Below are 20,635 nucleotides of genomic sequence, written 5' to 3'. Positions count from 1 at the left end.
ATACAGAATTTTCTGGATTAAATCGCGTAAATGTATGTGTTGTTAAACCCGCCACCACCCGACACAGCCAATTAGTAAGGTTTGTCACGTAAACAGCACGTGCCAATTCGTTACTAGTACAGCACACAGGTGTATGGGAGAGCCAAGCCACAACATTTACAAACTGAGTACGACGTTTCGCCAACTCGCTGTTGCCTGATGAAACAAGTTGTAATTACTGGCGAAACGTCTTACTCAGATTCTAAAAGTTGTGGCTTTGCTCTCCAACACACCGGTGTGCTGTACTAGTAACGAATTGGCATGTTCTGTTCACGTGACAAACCTTACTAATTGGCTGTGTCAGGCAGTGATTTAACGACACATTTATACTGGTAGGAACGAAGTTGTAAACTGAGTGTACCAGCCTGCAATAGATTAATGTGTCCGTCCGTCCGTCCCCTTTCAAAAGCCCCATACTACCGTATACCGGGAAACAATTCCTCATTTTTAAATGCAATTATTGTCATTTTTCGGCCCAGCCCTTAACGATTTTATGATACATTGCTCCAAAATGAGCAGATTTCAGTCAATAAGGATTTCACCATTCCATTCCTCTACAGAGGTTAATTTGTCCGAAGAACCCTCAACGATTTTGAGGGCAAAAAGGTGGGAAGACGCTCTCAATTTGCACAATTTTACGTAACAATGTCATAAAATTGCGCAAAATTCCAATGTTCCTACCAGCCCACCCTGCAGGGACCTGTTATATTTACGCGATCTAACCCAAAAAAAAACCTGTATTATGGATGATATTGGTCGCCAAAGCCTAAGTGTTAAACAGAGTAAGCCTCCATTTCACCTGGGGCAAATATAGCGTACGATCCAAAGACTACTATGGGTGCCTTAGTTCAGCTCTATGAAATTCAAGCATCAACGTGGAAAATGATAAGTACTAAAATTTCCAGTGTGGCTATGAACTCTTAGAATACTTTATGTGTCAGTGTGACTATATGAGACCTGCTCATTAACAAAACCTCAAAGAGTATAAAGGGTTGTAATATGGTGTTTAGCCCTGACAAATATAAGAAAGTCAGCCTCCTCTTTTGAGACTCAGACATTTAAACTTTAAGAGTGTTAACACTGCGTGGATTTTTATAGCACTATAACGATTCACCCTTTACCCTTCTACACCCACAATTTAATTAAGTGGCACATATTGGGTCACTCTTAATACAGCCTCAGATGTTCTATATCTTTATTATCTTGGGACAAAGGAAACGTTAGCATATACTCTGCATAAACCATTTAAGATTCTTATATCATGATTGGATAAATGTACCATGAGCATAATAATACATTTGTATCCAGGAATGTATTAATTGTTGCATGTGTAGTTACATGGAATGGGTCACTATGGCGCGTAGCGCTGGTTGCTGGCAGAGAAGGGGATCTGCAGTTATAGCAGCCCTGTCTGCCAGCAGGTCACGTGATAAGCCGGAGAAAAGTATGTCGGGCAACGGTGATAGAGGGGGCACGTGAGGTAAAGCCGGGGAACCTTCTAGTAGGTTCGGAGGGGGGCGCGACCGAAGGCGGAGCGAGGCCACGCTGGGTGGATAAAAGAGGGACTCCGAGCGAAGATTCGGGACAGTTGGTTGGAGTGGAACCCGTCGTGCTGCTGGAGTCTTCATCACCATCTTCACCTCCTCGGCGTTGTTAGTCAGGCAGCCTGTTAGCTCTCCTGGCCATAGTGTAGTTACTCCTTGTACCTGTGAAGGCTGTAATAAATAGAGTGCCTCCTACTACTAGTGTCTCTGAGTGACTCCCTACACGTGTATTGTTAAATATGTTTTATGCTAGCTAAGTGTCATTTATATTGCTAATTAATTAAGTGATAATACTCGGCTAAAGGCCATAGAGTGGGTAATATTTTTGTGAATGTGGACTATAAGTGTATTAAATTATTGGTGCTCAATGTGATGGGCCCCCTGGAAGTATGGGTTGGCATCCAGCCACTCAGAAAGGGGAAACCACACAAGGTGCTGATGCTAGCTGCCTGAGACTGCTATATTAATTAGAAAGCGCACTGCACTTTATATGCGATAGCTCTTGAAAGGAACGGGAAAAGGAATTAAACTGAGGGTGCATATTCCCAGTGACTGCATATAAATGTAGGTCTCTTTGCAAAACTAATTTTTAGAATATCACCACTTCTGAGCCAGAATGTGGCGGATAGATTATTGAAGTTTCATGGGTGGCACATCACATTAATTCATTAACTTTGAGTGAAATTAATCAGATTCTGTATCTTAATTTTTACTGGAGGTATTTTTTGTAAATTAATGTAGAGGTAGACTGGCGGAGCAAGTCCATTCAAAGAGAAAAAGGAGGAGAGATATTTTGAACACTTCGAATTTCACGACGAGTTGGAAAATAATCTTGGAAGTGAGAAACAAAAAAAGAGTGGCAGAGGACAGCCAAGATAATGTACGGAGAAGAATATCATGAATAGTCCGCAAATGACAATGAGCGAAGCTGGAAGACCAGCACAAGATATGATTAATTTCCAGATTAGGCTAAGCAATCGATGATAACAACAATGCACTATACATATTTTGAACGTCATACTCTATATGAGCTTGGCCAATGTTTAGAAAGCACAGAAAAACTGACATTGCCGAGACCTGATATGATAAAAATAAAGTATCCTCAGAATATTAATAATCATCAGTTTGACTCTGAACCTTAACAAATTCTAAGAATGTGAATCTGGCTATATGAGAATCAATAACACTCTATATTTATGATCTTCAAACATTAAACGTTGAACATGATCATTGTTTAAGGTTGGCAAATCTGAATAAAAACGCAGAAAATTTTATGGATGTCAATCTGGTTTTCTAAGCTAACACAACCAGGCTGAAGGGACCTCTTGCAGCCCTGATGGAGCGACGCTCACCCGAATATCACGAGGTTCATGCGGTTTTTGTGCGTCTGGTTGTACTCCTCCAGGCACTGCTCCACAACGCTGCTGAACTGCTGAACGGAGGGCACCTCTGCGTATAGCCGCTCTTCATCCATGAGGTCAGGGTTCATGTAGTCCCCGAACATTAGCTTGCGCATGTCCTCTTGGCAGAGCTGCATGCAGAAAATTCGTCACAGGTGTGAACAATGTGTGTTGACTAAAGGTAATAATATCTGGTGCAATTTTTTTTTACCTGTCTAATTTAAAGTGTCCCACTGCTCAAATTAGCAATGAGTGCTGATCTACAATGAAGGTCCTGGGGGATTGATATAAATTACACGTTTCAATGACACCAGCTGATCTCACCATAGGAAACTATATATGACTTTGCACTGAGTGGTACTCATTTTATATATCTTTGTCTTGTGCGAGCCTGGACACGTGTGTGTTGCTTGCACGTGCGCACAGCTGCTCCCACTCACGGGCCGCCCCTCCTCCTTGAGGTCTTCAAAGACGGCATCGAAGCTCTCCTTAAAGTGGTCGCGCAGGAGGTCACGGCTCAGGCCGTAGAGCCAGCGACGGTCCTGGTCATCCACCAGGCGGTCGTGGAAGACGCGGTAAACCTCGTGCACGAAGAGGCGCAGCATGGAGCGGCGGCCGTCCGCGGCCTCGCGCCGCAACAGCAGCACGCCCTGGATGACGCGCGAGAAGTCGCGCAGGTTGAACGTGTAGTGCGACTTGGTCGGCGTGGGCAGCAGGTTCTGCATCGCCTTCTTATACACCTGCATGGGGATGGGGGTGGTGGAAGGCAAGGGGATGGCGAGTACGTGATGTGGGCAAGCGGGGACGTGGCCGACAGGCAGTTCAAGTGGTCGAAATAGTTAATGTTGCAGGTGTATTAAACGTAACGTCATCAGGAATGCTGTATGATGTATAAAGTTATCTCGTGCATAATTAATATATTTGTACATAACTGCAGTTGAGGCCTAGTGCCCCCAGGACTCGTTTTGCCTTGCTTGGTGTTCTGTGCTTCCCAGGCAAGGGAATCTAGGTGAGACTGGAGCAAGTCCAACTTACTCTAATCATCCTGGGTGTGTAATGTAATCAGAATAGGCCACGATACTTACACAGTGAACTAAGTGTTCTTTATGTGAGTTTTGGCCAACAATACTCCTATATAACCATACTCTTATCTCGATCCGGCAATCCCAAACAGGTGAAAGTCCGCATCGAACCGAACCCCCAACAAGGCCATCTACTTAACGACGAGAGAAAATGCACACGAAATGTCGCTTTCAATTAAGTCTTCCAGATGTAAAATGATATAAGCTTTTAATGAAGAAATATAATTATCCAATTCAAAACATAATACAATTCAAAGGTGTTTCATTTTAAAACTTCAAAACGGAGCATCGGGTGCTTCCGTGAATGCATCTTTCGTGTGCAATTTTTTTATGACTTTCCTGGCCGAAGGCCGTAAATGGTTGAGGGGCGCCACAGGCGCCCCCGAACAACCCCTAGTTTGATATATTTTTCCATTATTTTGATCAGGTAAAACCAACACATTTGTATTATAACCTTTCATTCGCATAACATCACCTTTACAGGGAGCATGACCCACACTACAAAAGGAAGACACATGGACCTAACACATTAACAAGCAGATAAACAGACACAGGGATAACAACCAAGTGAAAAGTCAGGTGAAAGTGCAATAGCACTCATCTGCATTGGACGAATAGAGTGGCTGAAATTCCACATTCCCATGGTGGGGGGCCAGTCACTCTATGAACCGAGCACCAATGGTATTACCTCCCCGCAGGGTGATACTAAAGGATCCGTACCTCCAGGGTGGCGCTAACGATCTGGTTCCCGACGGAGAAGAACTCTGGAGGGAAGTCGTTGTTACGCAGGTAAAACGCCATGACGCTGGAGAAGATATGCACCATCGTCTCGTCGCTGAAGCTGTTGATGGTGCAGATGTTGAAGTGTCGCAGGAACCGCGCCGTCACGGCATTGCGGCCACCGCCAGGAGGTCCCATCGCTGCCAGCAGCTGCAGGTCCTCAAGTCGGATCTTGGAAGTGTCCTTGAGGTCATACCTTGCCGCCATTCAAGGTAAGAGAGCGCTCAAGATAAGACAGGATGTCAAAGGAGGAGGCTGAGTGTGTGGCTTCTTGCTGGACATCAACAGGTACATTCATGGTAATATAAACGGAAACAATATTATCAGCAAAAGCATTATCTACTTAATCATCAACATTATCAGCAGCACAATCATCAATGTTATCATTGTCATTATCATCACCAACGACAGCAGCAGCCTCGGCATTGTTAACTCTATCATCAATATGTTCATCAGCACTTGCATACATAGCAGAATCGTTATCATCATCATGGTCATCAGCAGCAACATGATAAACCTTATCACCTTCAGCAGCAATAACATCGGAAGCACTTGCAGCTGCAAAATGTGGTATGACTCTATAACTGAAAGACGTGCAAAACGACATGATTATAAGACAACTTGAGGCTCAACGTGGACAAAATACGCTCACTCACCAATTGCCGTGGTCAAAGAACTGCCGCAGCAGCTCAATGGGCGGCTGAGCCCCGAACTTCTCGAGTGCCGGCATGTTCATGTCGTCCACGAATATCACGCTGCGCTTGCCCATTGGGGGGCCAAACACGCCCTTCCTGCGCTTGTCAAGCTTCGACATGATGATGTTCTAACGGGCAGCAAAGGGGAACATGCAAAGGGCTCCAAACGTCACGCTACATGAACTTACACTTGCAAAGTATCAGCAGCATTAGCATCACTATCAGCAGAAAAATTATCGTCATCACCATGAATATCATCACTAGCAACAAGGGCAATGGTAGCAGCAACATTTTTTTATTATTGACATCAGCTTCCACAACAGCAGGGCAAACATAATAATCTTCCTACTCAGCAGATTTAGCAGAAACAGCAGTAACAGCAGCAACAAAAGCATCCTCATCACATTCAACAGCTCTTCCAACCTACGCTGGGGAAATATAGGTAAAGTACTTCCTCGGTGCTGAGTAAGTCTGCAAATCTATTCCAAAGTTGTGGCTTAAATATGTCCACGGAAATATCAGAAGCTGATTAATGTAATTCTGGTGTGCCCAGACCCCTTTCAAAATATTGAGATGTAAGATGTGTAGTCTGCTTGTGTCAATGTACACTTGGCTTCCCACCTGCGTTTGGTTGGCACTCGTCTGGGCTGAGAAGTTGACAAAGAAAGGCAGGTACCGCTCCTTGTCCAAGTTGTTCATCAGTTTGTTCTTGATGTACACAGACTTGCCTGTGCCCGTTGGGCCCACAAACAGCAACGGCCTGGAAACAAAAACACTTCTGCCTCAAGCGACAGCCCCATTCACCTCGTACGGTTATAGATGTGCTTGTGATTGTCAGGCACTGAACTCCGTACAGACAGCATGGCCTCACATTGCATTGGGCATTGACCCTGAAAGAAGTTAAGTTTATTTTGTTTAGCCAGGTGAGAACTCAAGAGGCGATAATAGTCTTATTTACAAGAATTACCTTTGGCATTAATCTGCATGGAGAGGGGCGATAATTACTATTCAGAATCCCAATTAAGGAATTTGTGGTGTCGTTTTTTTATTAGTTAAATTTGGACCATGACCCAACATACGATGGCCTACTCTTGACACAAAATAAACTACACCGAAGCACTGTAGCTCCAGTGCCCTTTCTATGGGCCCCTTTCATAGAAATACAGATGAACGAACAAGTTGGATGCAATACATTAAGTATAAATAAACCCATGAACTAAAGTTATTTCCTTATTTCAGATTGTACCATCGCATCACCATCCAATTCTGAAGATAAGAATTCCTATGATCAATAAAAAACACGAGTAATAGTCAACTATGACAGTTGATTTTAAATGATCACTGAACTTCTGTGCTGTCAGTTTCTCATATTAGAAAACGTTGTTGTCTATAGGGCAAGTTATGCTCTGTAAAATCTCAAAGCATAATCAAGGCAATACGCATAGCTGGGCTATGTAGCTCTAAAGATTTCAAAGAATAGTAAAAGCAGTACATAAGCCTTTACTGTGATAAGCTTTAAAAATGACATGTCCTTGAGAACTACAGTATGCGAGTGGTTTGGTTCAGCTGCCTTGCTTACATTGCACATCCACTTTAGTGTCTTTGGCGATGTATTCAGAGCTATGAAGCTGGTTGATACATTCGTTAGACAGCTCAACTCTCAATTGAAAGGTTATGCACTCATACCACGGTATGGGAAAAAATGTACTCCATTATCTCTCTGGGTGGCTATATTGGCGCCTGCCAAAAGGATGTGGAATTTTCACCACCAGTTCAGGACTGCTCAATGTTCATTAGAGCATGGAAACACATTGTCCTGTTGATAAAACACCGCACATCGTGGCTTCAACATAATGCTATTCATTGGCAGTGATACTGCCTATCAAGAAGCACACATGGTACCTGGAGTGTTGAATGCAAAGGTCCATGAGGTAGGTGTAGCGCGCAGTGTCAATGGTGGGCACGATGATGTCCTGCACCTTGGTGCCTTTGTCTCCCAGGTGCGGGTTTTTGATCAGCTCGTTCCAGTGCACCCAGTGGCCACGGCCTTTCAGCTGAGACAATTAATCATTTAGAGGTTGTTTGGTGTTCAAGTACAAAAACTCACAAATCCCCATCAATGACAAAGCCTCCTGATTGAGTAGACTTATTTTTACTTAATCAGCGGGCATATATTACTAGAGAAATGTTTTATATTTAATGCAGTGGAAACTGATGCAGTCAACCAAGCACTCAGAAACCATAAAAAACCACCAATAGAGAATAATGGTTTTCACAATTTCCAACTTGTATTGCGATAATTGCCACATGGTGAAATTGAATATTGTATTGCATCGTGAAATGTGACATCGCGGCAAACGTCGTCAATACCTCGTACATGTAGTCGTAGACCAGGCCTCTCTCCTCCAGCGGGCACTCCCACTTGCCGACGGTGGGAGGCAGCGGGTGATCCTTGGACTTGCCCGTGAGCAACTCCCTCAGGAAGGAGTCAAACTTGACGCGACCATCAGAGTCGCACGAAGCTCCCACCGACCACACGAGCGAGAAAGCGAAGCTGGCCTGCAAGCCGCGCGCACGCGCATCTCAATGATGCAGCCCAAATAACAAACAGCTGCTGTTTTGTAGGTAAGCGATTAGGCCGCATGTCCCAGGATATTCTGTGTTTGAAGCTTTATTGAAGAGAATAAATGCTATTTGCATGCATGAAAATGCAACTTTCAGGTGCATTGGAATAGCGTTCTTTGGTGATGTCACTGGGGCACAATTGTGTACGTGTATTAAGCCAACAACAAGGATCTTGTGGATAGCAGCGCATCCAAGTGGGTATCAGGGAAAACATATTCCTTCTGACTCATAGATACACAATATTACTACACCCCACAACTACAAAGTGAGGTGTCTACAAAATGAAGCTGCAACACTAATCCAGAGCCTCAGCACTAACCCAAAGTTTCAACATTAACATGGACCATTTTTACCAGTATCAATATGATGAAAAAGAATAGGCTTTACCCTTTCCGTCAATAATATATGTGTTAAGATGTTCATACACCACATAGACAACTATTGCAAGGCATCAAGTCTGCATGAACCAAACATTCTTGTGGTAAATCATGCAAACAAACATGCTTTGATAATTTCGATTTAAAGCTTTCATGACTGCAAGGATTCATCTTCTTTGGTTCTGTCGTCCCGACAGGTCTGTTCCTTTCACCTGAAGAAGGCCACTTGTGTTGTGGCCGAAACGTCGTGAGAATTTTATTGTGTTATTTTATTTTATTAATTTATTATTTTATTCTCATTCTACGTGAGTTAACCGAAAGAACCAAAGAAGATGCTTTGATAATACCGTATGCATTGTCTTTTAAACTAATTGGCCTACACTAGGCAACCTCCGTTATGGCCTTGTCTCACCAGTGTTAGATATAACTGCTCAACCCAAGCTATTAATGCTTAAATATTTACATTACCTTTGTGCAGTTTGCCTTTTGGCATTCTCAATACTAACAAAGCTTCAACACTAACCCACAGGCCTTTGAGGCAAAATACAAATGTTACGCATTAGGGGATATTTTTGGTATGCGCAAAGAGAGACAGGCGTCCTTGCTGAGCCGGCACGTCCGGTGGCACGCACCATTATCCACACGCGCACGTTCTTGCTGTCCGGCTCCTGACCGAGCAGGCCACACAGCAGCATCTCAAAGAGGCGCGTGAGGGACACCACCAGGTTCCCATCCGACGTCTGCACCAGCTCCTGCACAGAAGAAAGCGGTTTTGTTCTTCCACTTCCTCACCAAAGCCCAGACAATCTACAATCTACAGACACGATGAGTGCCTTTGTGAAAGCCTCGCTGAGTCTCAACTCTTTTTCATGAATGTCCTGAGAGGGACACACCTTGCATTGCTTGCGGACCATTCGCAGGGAGGGCGCCACCAGCCAGGTGAAGAGCTCCTGCAGCAGGTCCCTGTTGTCCTCCTGCTGCAGGGTTGGCGGAAGGGTGCCAAGCCACGACTGCACCAGCGGCTGCCAGCCCAGCTGCGACGGCTCCATGTAGATCATGCCGCACCGACTCACGGTCGCCGGCTGAGACAAACATACATCCCGTGCAATGATTTCACCAATTACTGTGCTCTGTGTCTCATCAGGCCAGGTGGCACCGTGGTTAGAGCGTGCGGCTCAAAGTCAAAGGATCGCAAGATTAAATCTCGGTCAGAGATCAACTCCGCCCTTCAGGTTTCCAGGGTCTATAAAGTTAGCACGATTTTGTTAGAGATGAATGGTGGATGTTCTTTGTAGGGAATGTGTCTTGCAATGGGAATATAGAATTCCCACTACTGGCTTGAGGATTTATGGACTGAGTCAACACCCACTCAGAAACCAAAGGAGCTCTGTATACAGTACCACCCAGCTAGATATAGAAACACAACTGTAATGTTACATCTAATGCAGTATTACACAAATACATGCCCGATCTGTAATGTAATGTGGTTTTATGTCGACATCAAAATATTGAACACAAAGGATTTTCACTTAACAGATTGGAAAAAATAAAGCTATGGAAACTGGCAAATCAAGTACAGTCATACCTCGGTATACGACCGCTTTGGAATACGTCGAATTTGGTATACGTCGTGTTTTGACAGAAAAAAATGTATTGGGATACGACGTCTTGCTTGGGATAGGACGCGCTTGCTAGAACGCTAGAACTTGTATGGGTCGGGATGAGTAAGCGCGTACCCGCGTAGACCCCGTTCACGACTGAAACAAAGCGCTGCTCCTCAGTCTGCCTGTACAGTAGATCTCGTTCAGTGCACAACCCTTGCTATAACTCTCTGTGAATTTTCACGTGTTTTTTTGGCAAGGAGGAGGAGATAGAGGAAGCCCCTACTTCGCTTATTAAAGAAATGTGTGCAAAATGGATGGAAGTGCAAAGTTTTGCAGAAAAATACCACCCCAATAAAGCTCTAACAAGAAGTAACAGTACTGTGTGGAATGACCAGACAATGTCACACTTCAGGAACATTCTTTTAAGAAGGCAAAAACAAACTTCAATGGACAGGTTTTTAGTAAAACTCAAACCTGGTGAGCCTCAACCAGGTCTAAGTCAAGAAAAAAGACAGAAAAGAGAAAGAGAAAAAAACCCAGAATTTCAGCTTCCTGAAGTTTGAATGGCAGGGGACTCTCCTTCCAAAAAAGAACATCTCCTCCTCCCCTTCCTCACCACCATCCTCGGAGGCTATCAACTCCTCTCAGCAAGCTAAAGTGATGTTAAATTTTATTTTTATTTCAATTTATGTATGCATTTATTTTAATGTATGCATGCATTTTAGTAATAAGTAGTGTCTAAATTATTGAATACAACCCCATTAATGTATAATATGCCATATAAAATATAATTTCCTATACTCTGGAACGGATTATTTCCTTTCCCTTTAATTCTTATGGGAAAAAATCGTTTGGTATACGACATTTCGTTATAAGTCCTACCTTCTGGAACGAATTAACAACGTATACCGAGGTATCACTGTATATAAATACAAATGCTCTTCTTGGCGTCTGATGGTTCGACTTTATCAGAAATGTCATTATTGCATCTACGACAGGTCTATGCGCGATCGAGAGCTCAGTTTGAGGGACATGGCTGTCACTTTGTGGACACGTTACTCATCTTCATGCGGAAACGCCAGCGAATTGCGCACTTCAGTCGGCGGTTGATGTTTGAAGTGGACTGCCACCTTCTAAAGAATGGTGCCACCTCTGTGGTCACCCCGTGAAACGTGGATCAAACAAATCACTCGAGACTCCGGTGTATGACAGTAAAAACAGTCGATGCGAATGCTGTCACAAGGGGTCACACGTTTGGCGCAACGGTCCTTCGCTGACGTTGCGTGATGAATGAATGGATGAATACTATTTGATTTGAGTGGGAAATGGACTTACAGAGGCTTGTGAGAGGTCCATGGCCTCAAAGATGAGGCTCATTGGTTGTGACATCTGAATGATCTCTCCACTCATGAGACACAGCTGCAGACACAACCACATACAGTTACGTCAGTCACTGCATAAGCCTAGTGAATTTTGCATCTGTCACTGAAAGTTTTTACAAATCAATGGTTTGCTTTTTGCTTACATTATAATAACTTCTGACAAGTGTAAATGTTGATAAGTGGAGCAGGGCAGTGTGAACAGTGCTAATATTCACAAGCATTAAACATTCCTGGTGTTATAGGCAACCTGGTGTGTTGCTTCTGGAAAATATTAGTCCAGAAGGCCTATATATTTATGGATCAATTGTTAGATTATTTTTATTTGGTAAAACAGACAGTTCTTTGTTATCTTATTAATCCCACGTATTCCATTTTTATTGTGGCTATGTTTGTTAAGACATCTTGTTATTTTTGTTATATTTTTATTGTTTGGGTCAGATGGCATAACGGGGCCTTAGCAAAAAAAAACAGTTTGCCTGATTAACTGAAATGTATTTCATTGTTTTCAGCTTCTTGGACCTCACACTGTGCATGGCTGCTCCACTGTAAGCGAGTGGCTGCCCATACCAACCAGGATACACCGTTCCATTTGTTTAACAAGCTAAACCTTGGTGATGAAACTCAGTGAAAAAAAACGGAGAAGTGGTTGCATTTTACTGTGTAAGAATAAACTGAAAGAAAGACCCATAGTGCAACGAATACAGTATTCCATGCAGTGATTAAACAATCCCTTTCACTATGTTATTTGTATAAACACATCATGGTCATGTTATCATACATTGGGACACACTTACAAAGTAGATTGTGGAATATTTACAATGAAGGAGAAACTAATGCGATATCAACATGTGATTATTGCAGCTCATTGTCAAATGCAGAATTCCAGTAAAGACGTATTATGCATAATCTCCTCTTGGCAGTGTGTGAAGATTTTTAACATCTACTTTCTTCCTGAACTTTAATTTTTTCGTATTAATTACCCACAGATATCACTGGTGCATAGACCAAAAACGTAGTGGCCACTAAATCAAGCAGCTGCAAATCTACCAGTCAAATCTGGTGACGGCATAAGGAAGAACGGCCCCATGTTGTTCAAGGTCAAATGAACACGTATGCTTTTGCAAAGGAGAAACAAGATGATGTTCATGTCCATTGGAGGCCATGTGCCAATCGTGCAAATTCCACAATCACACGGTTGGGGCCTTTCTCTTCAGAGGATAACCGCGGTTGATGACCCACAAAGAAGTACTTATTTGATCAGACCTTGAGATATGATAGGCTAGGCCGATCCCAACCGCTACTTTAACTACCTTCTTGTTGTCGTCGAGCACCGTGTTCATGCTCTCAATCCACAGCGTGTCGATGGGACCGTCAAACACCACCCACTTGCGATCCGGCGTGTCTGACGACGCAAACTCGCGGAACGTGTTGGCCACTATTCCGTCTGTCCACTGCAATGGCAAGGAGTGGAAAGGAAACACAAACACTCAAAGTCACAGTGTTACTATGTCAAAACAAGCAGTGGGGGCATCACCCATCTCTGGTGGCAGCATTTTTGGAAATGTCCCATTCCAAAGGTTGGGGGCCAGTCTCCAGTATAAATAAATATTCTGAAATATTATGATTCTGAGTCTCTCCATCGGACAACCACAGTTCATTATTCACAAAGTGGAACTCATGTTACCAGTCCAGAAGGGTGGCACAAATGGTGGACAGAAAACAGTGAAGAGAAACCCAAATATAGAAGGGAGTGTTCAACACATATTGGAATTGCATTGAAAGGTAGGCAGTATTTGTGTAACCATTCACCCTATGACTGGAATTATTTGCACAAATAATAAACAATCAATTCTTATGGAGATTATTCAATGCTTGTATCAGAGGTGTAACAATCAATTTTGATCGGTTATATCGTAAATCGTATAAAGCCTATTCATAAGGGTAAGTAGACAAATCTTGACTTACAGCTTTCGTGACTGCAGGAGTTGATATTCTTTGGGTCTTTCGGTAAAGTCACGTAGAACAATATTTTTTACAAAAAACTACGACGTTTCGATCGCAACACAAGCAATTGTCATCGGGAGAAAAAAGAGCTGGAAAGCTGTTGAGGCAGGCTGTTTTAAAGGTTTGAAGTTGGTGTAGCCCAAGGGTCATAAACGAAGTGGGAGGGGCGAGTGATGTTAAGGTGAGAAATTTGCATGTCAATGTATAATCGGAGGGTACCTCCACGCCGAGGTAGCTCGGCCATGGCTGATGATTGTTTTAATGCGGTGGGCTCACGAAATTGATTTCTCCAAGACAAAGGTACTCTGCAAACCCACTGGCTATCAACAAAGATTCGTTCATAAAGCCATCCAGATATATAGACACAATTTAAACCGAGAAGATGGGTACAAACTGAGAAATCATTGGAAGTCATAACTAGCTGTAATGTTTACATCCTACCTTCCGATGTTAGTAGTTATTTTCAACTCTCTGATTTTACATTAACAGGTTAAATGTCTCACACTAACACAGCCACTGTCGCTCGTGTCCTCAATGTGGCGGTGGCTCTGCGATCTTACATTGACATGCTAATCTCTCACAATACCATGGCTACCTCCGCGCCCTCGTCGTGGAGGTAGCTCTCCGATCTTACATTGACATGCAAATTTCTCACTTTAACATCACTGGCCCCACCCACTTCGTTTATGACCCTTGGGCTAGACCCATTTCAAACCTTAAAAAACAGCCTGCCTCAGCAGCTTTCCCGCTCTTTTTCTCCTGATGACGATTGCTCGTGTTGCGATCGAAGCGTCGTAGTTTTTTGTAAAATGTTTTGTGCTACGTGACTTTACCGAAAGACCTAAAGAATATGGTAAGTAGACACTTGAGTATGGAGGCCACGTGAAGAATTGATAAGAAAGCTCGGCAGGTTTATAGAGTAAAAAGCCATGAAGCAGAGGTTAATAACAGGAGGTCGGGAGAGACAAGAGTGTTTGCCAACATATGTATGGAAAGCTGCAGAGAGACTGCATAAGAAACGTGGGCATATTCATAGAAATTCACAAACGCTCGAGGAGAGGCGGGTGCTGGCGTCACCTCATGTGACACGGGGTCAAACTGGCCAAACAGCTGGCCCATGGTGATGGCCTTGGGGTTGACGGTGCGCAACTGCACACGCTCCTCGCCACCCTGGCCACGCTCGCTCATCAGCGTCAGCGTGTCCGCCAGCACCTGCAGCACCTTGGTCTTGCCGGCAAACGGCTCCCCAACCAACATGAAGCTAGGAAAAGCAGAAACATTGTCACCAGGAATTTCCATGGTAACCTTACCACTTGCCATTGCTCGTACCAGGCATGGATAACGAGCTGTCAATTTAATGATTAAAATTGATTCTAACTCTAACGATATATTGAATTAATGAATGGACTTGCATTTATATCGCACTCTATATGTCAAACAACAAAGTCACAAAAGCTTTAAATCGAAATTTAACCGCTTAACAACGTTCATTGAAGCTCTGTCGTCCCGACAGGTCTGTTCCTTTCACCTGAAGAAGGACAATTGTGTTGTAGCCGAAACGTCGTGAGAATTTTATTGTGTTATTTTATTTTATTAATTTATTATTCTATTCTCATTCTACGTGACTCTATCGAAAGAACCAAAGAAGATGAATCCTTGCAGTCACGAAAGCTTTAAATCGAAATTTAACCGCTTAACATTCATTGAATCTCTGTCGTCCCGACAGGTCTGTTCCTTTCACCTGAAGAAGGCCACTTGTGTTGTGGCCGAAACGTCGTGAGAATTTTATCGTGTTATTTTATTTTATTAATTTATTCTCATTCTACGTGACTTTACCGAAAGAACCAAAGCAGATGAAAACAACAAAGTGTTTGGAGCGCAGAGCCCCCTATTGTCAGCGGTCCCCAGTGCAGCGCAAGGTGACAATACCTGGCTCAGCGATGAGCATTGGTCTGCCAGCAAGGGGCAATGCTTGCTTTGTGTGTAATTTGTGGGTAATTTCACGGTGTAACAAAACAATTGTTCCTGAGTAGTAAGTGTTATTTCCTAATTGCTCATGCCTCAAAAGTACAGAAAATGGCTATTATTCCCCACAAACTTTGCTTTTGTGACCAGGACGGTGATATTTTGAAATGTACCTATTTTCAATGAGAAAACGTGGTGTGCATTTGTGTCTTTCGTTCACATGAAGTCCTGGTAACAAAAGCAAAGTTTGTGGGTAATAATATCCATTTTCTATACTTTTTAGGCATCAGCAATTCAAAAATAACACTTAGTACCCAGGAACAAAAATTGTGTTACATCGTGAGTTTTACCAAGAGGGACATGTTTATTTAGGTATGGTTGGAACCCGAGAGACCCCCGGAGGAAACCCATGCAGAACAGGGGGAGAACATACAATTACTATAACTACTGGTGCTAACTATAATCAGTTCTGCTGAGTTGGTTGTAAAAAATCCTCATTCCTATGGCAGGGGCAATTTCTCCATAGCATGAGAGCTGATGACTTCCCACAAAATGGTACTGTACCTATTTTATTGACCCCATAAGAATGATGGCTTTGAGCTCACTCATCAAAATCTGAACACATGAACTATCAAATATGAGGCAAGTGCTCTGCCACAGTGCCACATGAATAACACTACTCCTGAACATGTCAATATTAGTTCGTGCTTTAATGGAAACTTCTGTCCTGTAATTTCCACAAGTAACGTGGGACTGTCTTTTCAGATGAGCACTGCTTAATGTACATTTAAGTAAGAACACACTTGGCTAGATTATACAAAATCTTCAATACATTTCGTAGCTCCCAACACTGCAATTGTCACCAGGTATTGCATGCCATGCACACTGCTAAAGACTGAACATGGCTTGGTGTGTGAGTGCACATGGATCGTTACTGTGGCGTCGCTCACCCGTGCCGCACGATCATCATCTCGTAGGTCTGGATGAGTTTGTCCAGGAACACCTTGACGGGCTGCACGTTGTGCCGGCTACAGCACTCTCTTGCAGCCTCGAGGAACAGCTGAAATCAATTAGAGCAGCAGCAGCAGCTAGATTAGGACCCCAAGCAGTGTGGGTCGTGGGGATTATTTTACCATATTTCACCACGCTGGTAAGTGTGGTTTGGTGAAGGTAGGGAGAGCAGATTTGGGAACATTGAAATACAGAATAACAATTGATTTCAATGCACTACTCTCAACTGCCCCTAATAAAATTTCTACCACTGTGTGGGAAATCAAGTGGTTGTCCTATGGTGTAAATTCTTCCTCCAGTTAATTTTGTTTAACCAACTCAAGAAAACAGGATCGTGTTATTTCCCAGAGTGACCTGCAGAAATTGCCTGTTAGTTGGGGGCGTTGTTTGATACGTATCATGCCAATTGAAGAATTTGCGATGTCATTTTCGAATTTTAAAATGTGGACCCCTGAAGCAGATAAAGCACAATATGAATATAATTACCGATCATAATTATCAGCACAGCCGCTGGATTCGAACCGTGAGGCCCTGCATCAAGCGGCGGGCGCGCTACCGCTGAGCCACATCGCTGTCCCACCACAGGAAGGTGAAACTTACACCACTGCCTCAAGACCGTAAACCGGAGGTGAGTACTTCCCCATGCTCCTTTGAACAGCAAACTAATTTGTCGTACTGTGGTTTGCGATATAACAGAATATTAGTGTCATAAGTCAGACATGACAAAGTGTCCATATACTGTCAGTCCTGTCAACCTGTGTGTCTGGTACTGATGAAAACGCTTTTGTGTAATTTGTTCTAACAGTATGGAACCATCTTCTCTTGCAAGTTATATCATGCACTGCAAATAACTGGTTTAAGTTATGCCTCAAAATATTACTTTTCATGAAGAAGTTTCAAACATAACATGGTTCATGAGAAGAATTTGCAGTCAGTGGTTGAATAATCTACTTAGGTAAAGCTATCTGACTGGCAGATGTGGAAAGGGCATGCATATTATAAGACCTTTGAGTGACTTTTATACAAATGTTTCGTCAATATAAGCTTTTTTACCATTATTAGTATAACGAGTGTGGGATAAAGAATATGGTGATAATTAAATTAGAGATGTACGGTAATCGAATAGAGGTTGATTTTTATAGCATTAACAATAAAATTTAGTGTGGAGTGATGTTCAACTAGAGGTAAGTGGTGGTTGTTGAACTAGAGGTAAGTGCTATCTGGCTGAATAAAAAAGATAATTTAGACGTATTAATCCTCATGGTTCTTCTGACACAAGAATTATATGTCCAGTACCGTGTAGTCAGCAGCTGGAAGGGTAATGCCAGGGAAGAGGTCACTCGTGATGCCATTGAAGAGCGGGATGTCGTGCGACAGGAACTTGGGCTCGTTCACATCCTTGATAGATCGCAGCAACTACAGGACACAGCACAATAGTTTGGCTCTTGCATATGCAAATAATCGACCAGCACCCTTACAGCAGAATTTATCTTAACTGTTAGCATCTGATGAAATAATAACGATCTTCCAAATGAGTAATGTGCAGGTGATTGTCCAAATTAGACATATTTGGACAATGACACCAGCACACAGTGACCTACTCTTGCAAATTAAGTCACGGGATCTTTAACTTCCATGTGAAGCAGACGGAGCATATTGTTATGGTTAATAGACACGCAGTATTAATCAGGGCAGCTGCTGGATTTGAACCGTGAACCACAGCAACGAGCGGCGACCACGTTGCCACTTGGCCATTTCGCCGCCCTATCTAAACAATCATCTTTTAATTGCTACTTTGCGATTGATGGACATTGCTCAGATAAATGTGAAAATGTATTACTCAATTGTTTGTGGTCACATCTCCCGTGAACATTCCGCTAGGGCACCTTCATTCTAGCGAGCTCTCACCAGAATGTCCTCGTTCTCGTTCGGGAATTTGAGCTTGAGATTGCCGGCCGCTATGAGCACCGCCTTGACCGCGCGCATGCCGTAGTCGTAGTGGAACTGCGAGGACAGCTGCTCCGAGCACAGGCGGTACGTCATGACGATCTTCACCGACAGCGGCTTGGCGTTGAGAAATCCGTACGAGTAGAGCGAGATCTCCGCGATCAGAGCATAGTTCGGCACCATCATGGCCACTGTGCGGAACAGCACCTGGTGGCAAGAGGGTCGCGGTGGGGATGAGCATCTTCACCACAGCAGTGTGTTGCAAATGAAGGCTCAATACTCAAACAAAAGTACGTAGTCGGACATGAAGGTAAAAATGTGGAATCCAACGTTTGAGGAAAGGGTCGGTGGATCCCAATGGGCTAATAGGTGGCCAGTGCTTGTCTCTATTGGCAGCTCTGGGGCAGTTGTAGAAATTCTTCATTTCCATGGTTAGGGTCAGGCTTTCCAGAGGACAACCACTGTTGACTTTCTAGAAAGTTATATTTTAGATTTTATTAACCTCGGGAGGAGTCAAACCCAGAATGTGATAGTGACTCATAAGCTTAAAATTGTGAGTCCAGCACTATCCACAGCGTTTGTGGTCTAATTGCTAAACCTATGCGCAACTTCCAAAGTTAAACCACTTTCTCTTCAAACGAGTGCAGTGCAGTACTGTTCAACATAGTGACCTTGAGTTAACGGTGTAAATTACATATTGATATAGTGGACACAAGTATCTACATAAGACAACCATTAAGTCAAAATCCCATTCAGTAGTCAACACAGTCCAGTATCTCTCTGTCATTTACTAATCTGTTGGACGTTGGTTGTGGTTGCGCTATAAAAATACAAGCCTTCATAACTGGCTCAGCACCACCAGCAGGGAAGAGCTTGTCTGACTATGAAGACATATTGACAAATTACTTTAGAGGTCAGCTACCTTAAGGTTGTCAGGCAGCTCCGAACGGCCAGCATAGCCTGGGTTCATGGTTATAGCCACAAAGCAGTTGGGGTTGAGCACCAGCTCTGTGCCCTCAAAGGCGAAGGTCACCATCTTGGTCTGGATGGCGCGCTGGATACACAAAATCTGCTGTGCCACCACGGACAGCACCTCCAGCTCAATGCGGTTGAACTCGTCAAAGCAGGCCCATGCGCCCGAAGATGCCAGGCCCTTGAAGAACTGTGGTGGACAGTGATTACACACAGCAGGGTCATCCCACGTTCAAGCCCGCTGCTTTAAATAGTCTATACAGACAGCACTCTAGTCAGAGCACGCAATTCACAGTGGGAATCCTGCAAACAGATTCTAACTGCATAATTACCATGGATTAATATTAATAATAATTTCAACTTGTAATGCGTTCGCTCGCTCTCAAAGAGGAGAAAAAAGGCTCAAAGATACGAGGTACCACAGGCAAGTGGGAAAGGCAGTTAGGTGGTCAAACGGTGCTAAATTCCCCCCCAAGCTCTGCGGTCCTCTATATATTAAGGTGTTATTTGCCAATTAATGAGTGTTTACATGTGGAAGGAAACCAGAGCACCCGGAGAAAACCCATATGTGCGAGAGGGCAACCCTCTATCCCATACAGATGGGAAGCCAGGGTATGGCACCTCGATGCCCACAGGAAGGGAGTTTCACAACATATGTGTGATCCACCAACCCTTACATCCACAGTGCAGGATTAAAGGTGTGCTTCACCACCGCCTGGCTATATTATTGAATGCAATAGAATAGTGTTGATTGTGTTTGGAACTGTGTATTCTTTAATCCGTCCATCGGCAGAGAGGCACCTTGCTCATGGCCAGGTAGTCGAGCCCATCGGAGCAGTTGAACACCACACACTGCACGGCCAGAGCCTTAGCCAGGTCCTTCGTGGTCTCCGTTTTGCCAGTGCCGGCCGGACCCTCTGGGGCTCCTCCGAGGTTCAGATAGAATGCGCCAACCTACAGGGCAACACGGCACATACACGGACACATGAACACTCACACAATTAAAAGAATGGCCACATGCTGCTACTATCAGATGCAATGTATCGTCTTTCCCATGATTGAAATTCACACTCAACAGCCCAGGACGCACAGTCTATGTATGCATCTTTGGGTTACATATTCTGCTTTACATCTGACAATTTAAACACCCAATAAAATATATATAAACAAAAAGTGCTTTAAAATATGTCTGGCCAGTATGGAAAAGA

The 20,635-nt window shown here is 43.6% G+C and overlaps 1 protein-coding gene across 1 annotated transcript in view; it reads right to left on the bottom strand.

The window, feature by feature from the left end:
* Window positions 1–20,635, bottom strand: part of DNAH12 (dynein axonemal heavy chain 12) — a 105,461-nt gene that overhangs the window by 59,421 nt on the left and 25,405 nt on the right. The window contains exons 27-43 of the mRNA XM_032966755.2: window positions 20,229–20,381; window positions 19,378–19,617; window positions 18,417–18,662; window positions 17,805–17,924; window positions 16,448–16,557; window positions 14,610–14,793; window positions 12,839–12,979; window positions 11,482–11,565; window positions 9,436–9,624; window positions 9,175–9,294; window positions 7,911–8,099; window positions 7,443–7,594; window positions 6,162–6,300; window positions 5,502–5,668; window positions 4,786–5,041; window positions 3,424–3,723; window positions 2,936–3,114 (exon numbers count right to left, since the gene is read on the bottom strand). Of these exons, the coding sequence (XP_032822646.2) occupies window positions 2,936–3,114; window positions 3,424–3,723; window positions 4,786–5,041; window positions 5,502–5,668; window positions 6,162–6,300; window positions 7,443–7,594; window positions 7,911–8,099; window positions 9,175–9,294; window positions 9,436–9,624; window positions 11,482–11,565; window positions 12,839–12,979; window positions 14,610–14,793; window positions 16,448–16,557; window positions 17,805–17,924; window positions 18,417–18,662; window positions 19,378–19,617; window positions 20,229–20,381 (2,969 nt within the window). The remainder of the gene's footprint in view (window positions 1–2,935; window positions 3,115–3,423; window positions 3,724–4,785; window positions 5,042–5,501; window positions 5,669–6,161; window positions 6,301–7,442; window positions 7,595–7,910; window positions 8,100–9,174; window positions 9,295–9,435; window positions 9,625–11,481; window positions 11,566–12,838; window positions 12,980–14,609; window positions 14,794–16,447; window positions 16,558–17,804; window positions 17,925–18,416; window positions 18,663–19,377; window positions 19,618–20,228; window positions 20,382–20,635) is intronic.

This window comes from Petromyzon marinus, chromosome 36 (assembly GCF_048934315.1).
Source record: "Petromyzon marinus isolate PM22_M1 ecotype Great Lakes invasive population chromosome 36, UKy_Petmar_22M1.pri1.0, whole genome shotgun sequence".
Taxonomy (NCBI): domain Eukaryota; kingdom Metazoa; phylum Chordata; class Hyperoartia; order Petromyzontiformes; family Petromyzontidae; genus Petromyzon; species Petromyzon marinus.
This window is presented reverse-complemented; position numbering and strand designations above follow the sequence as displayed.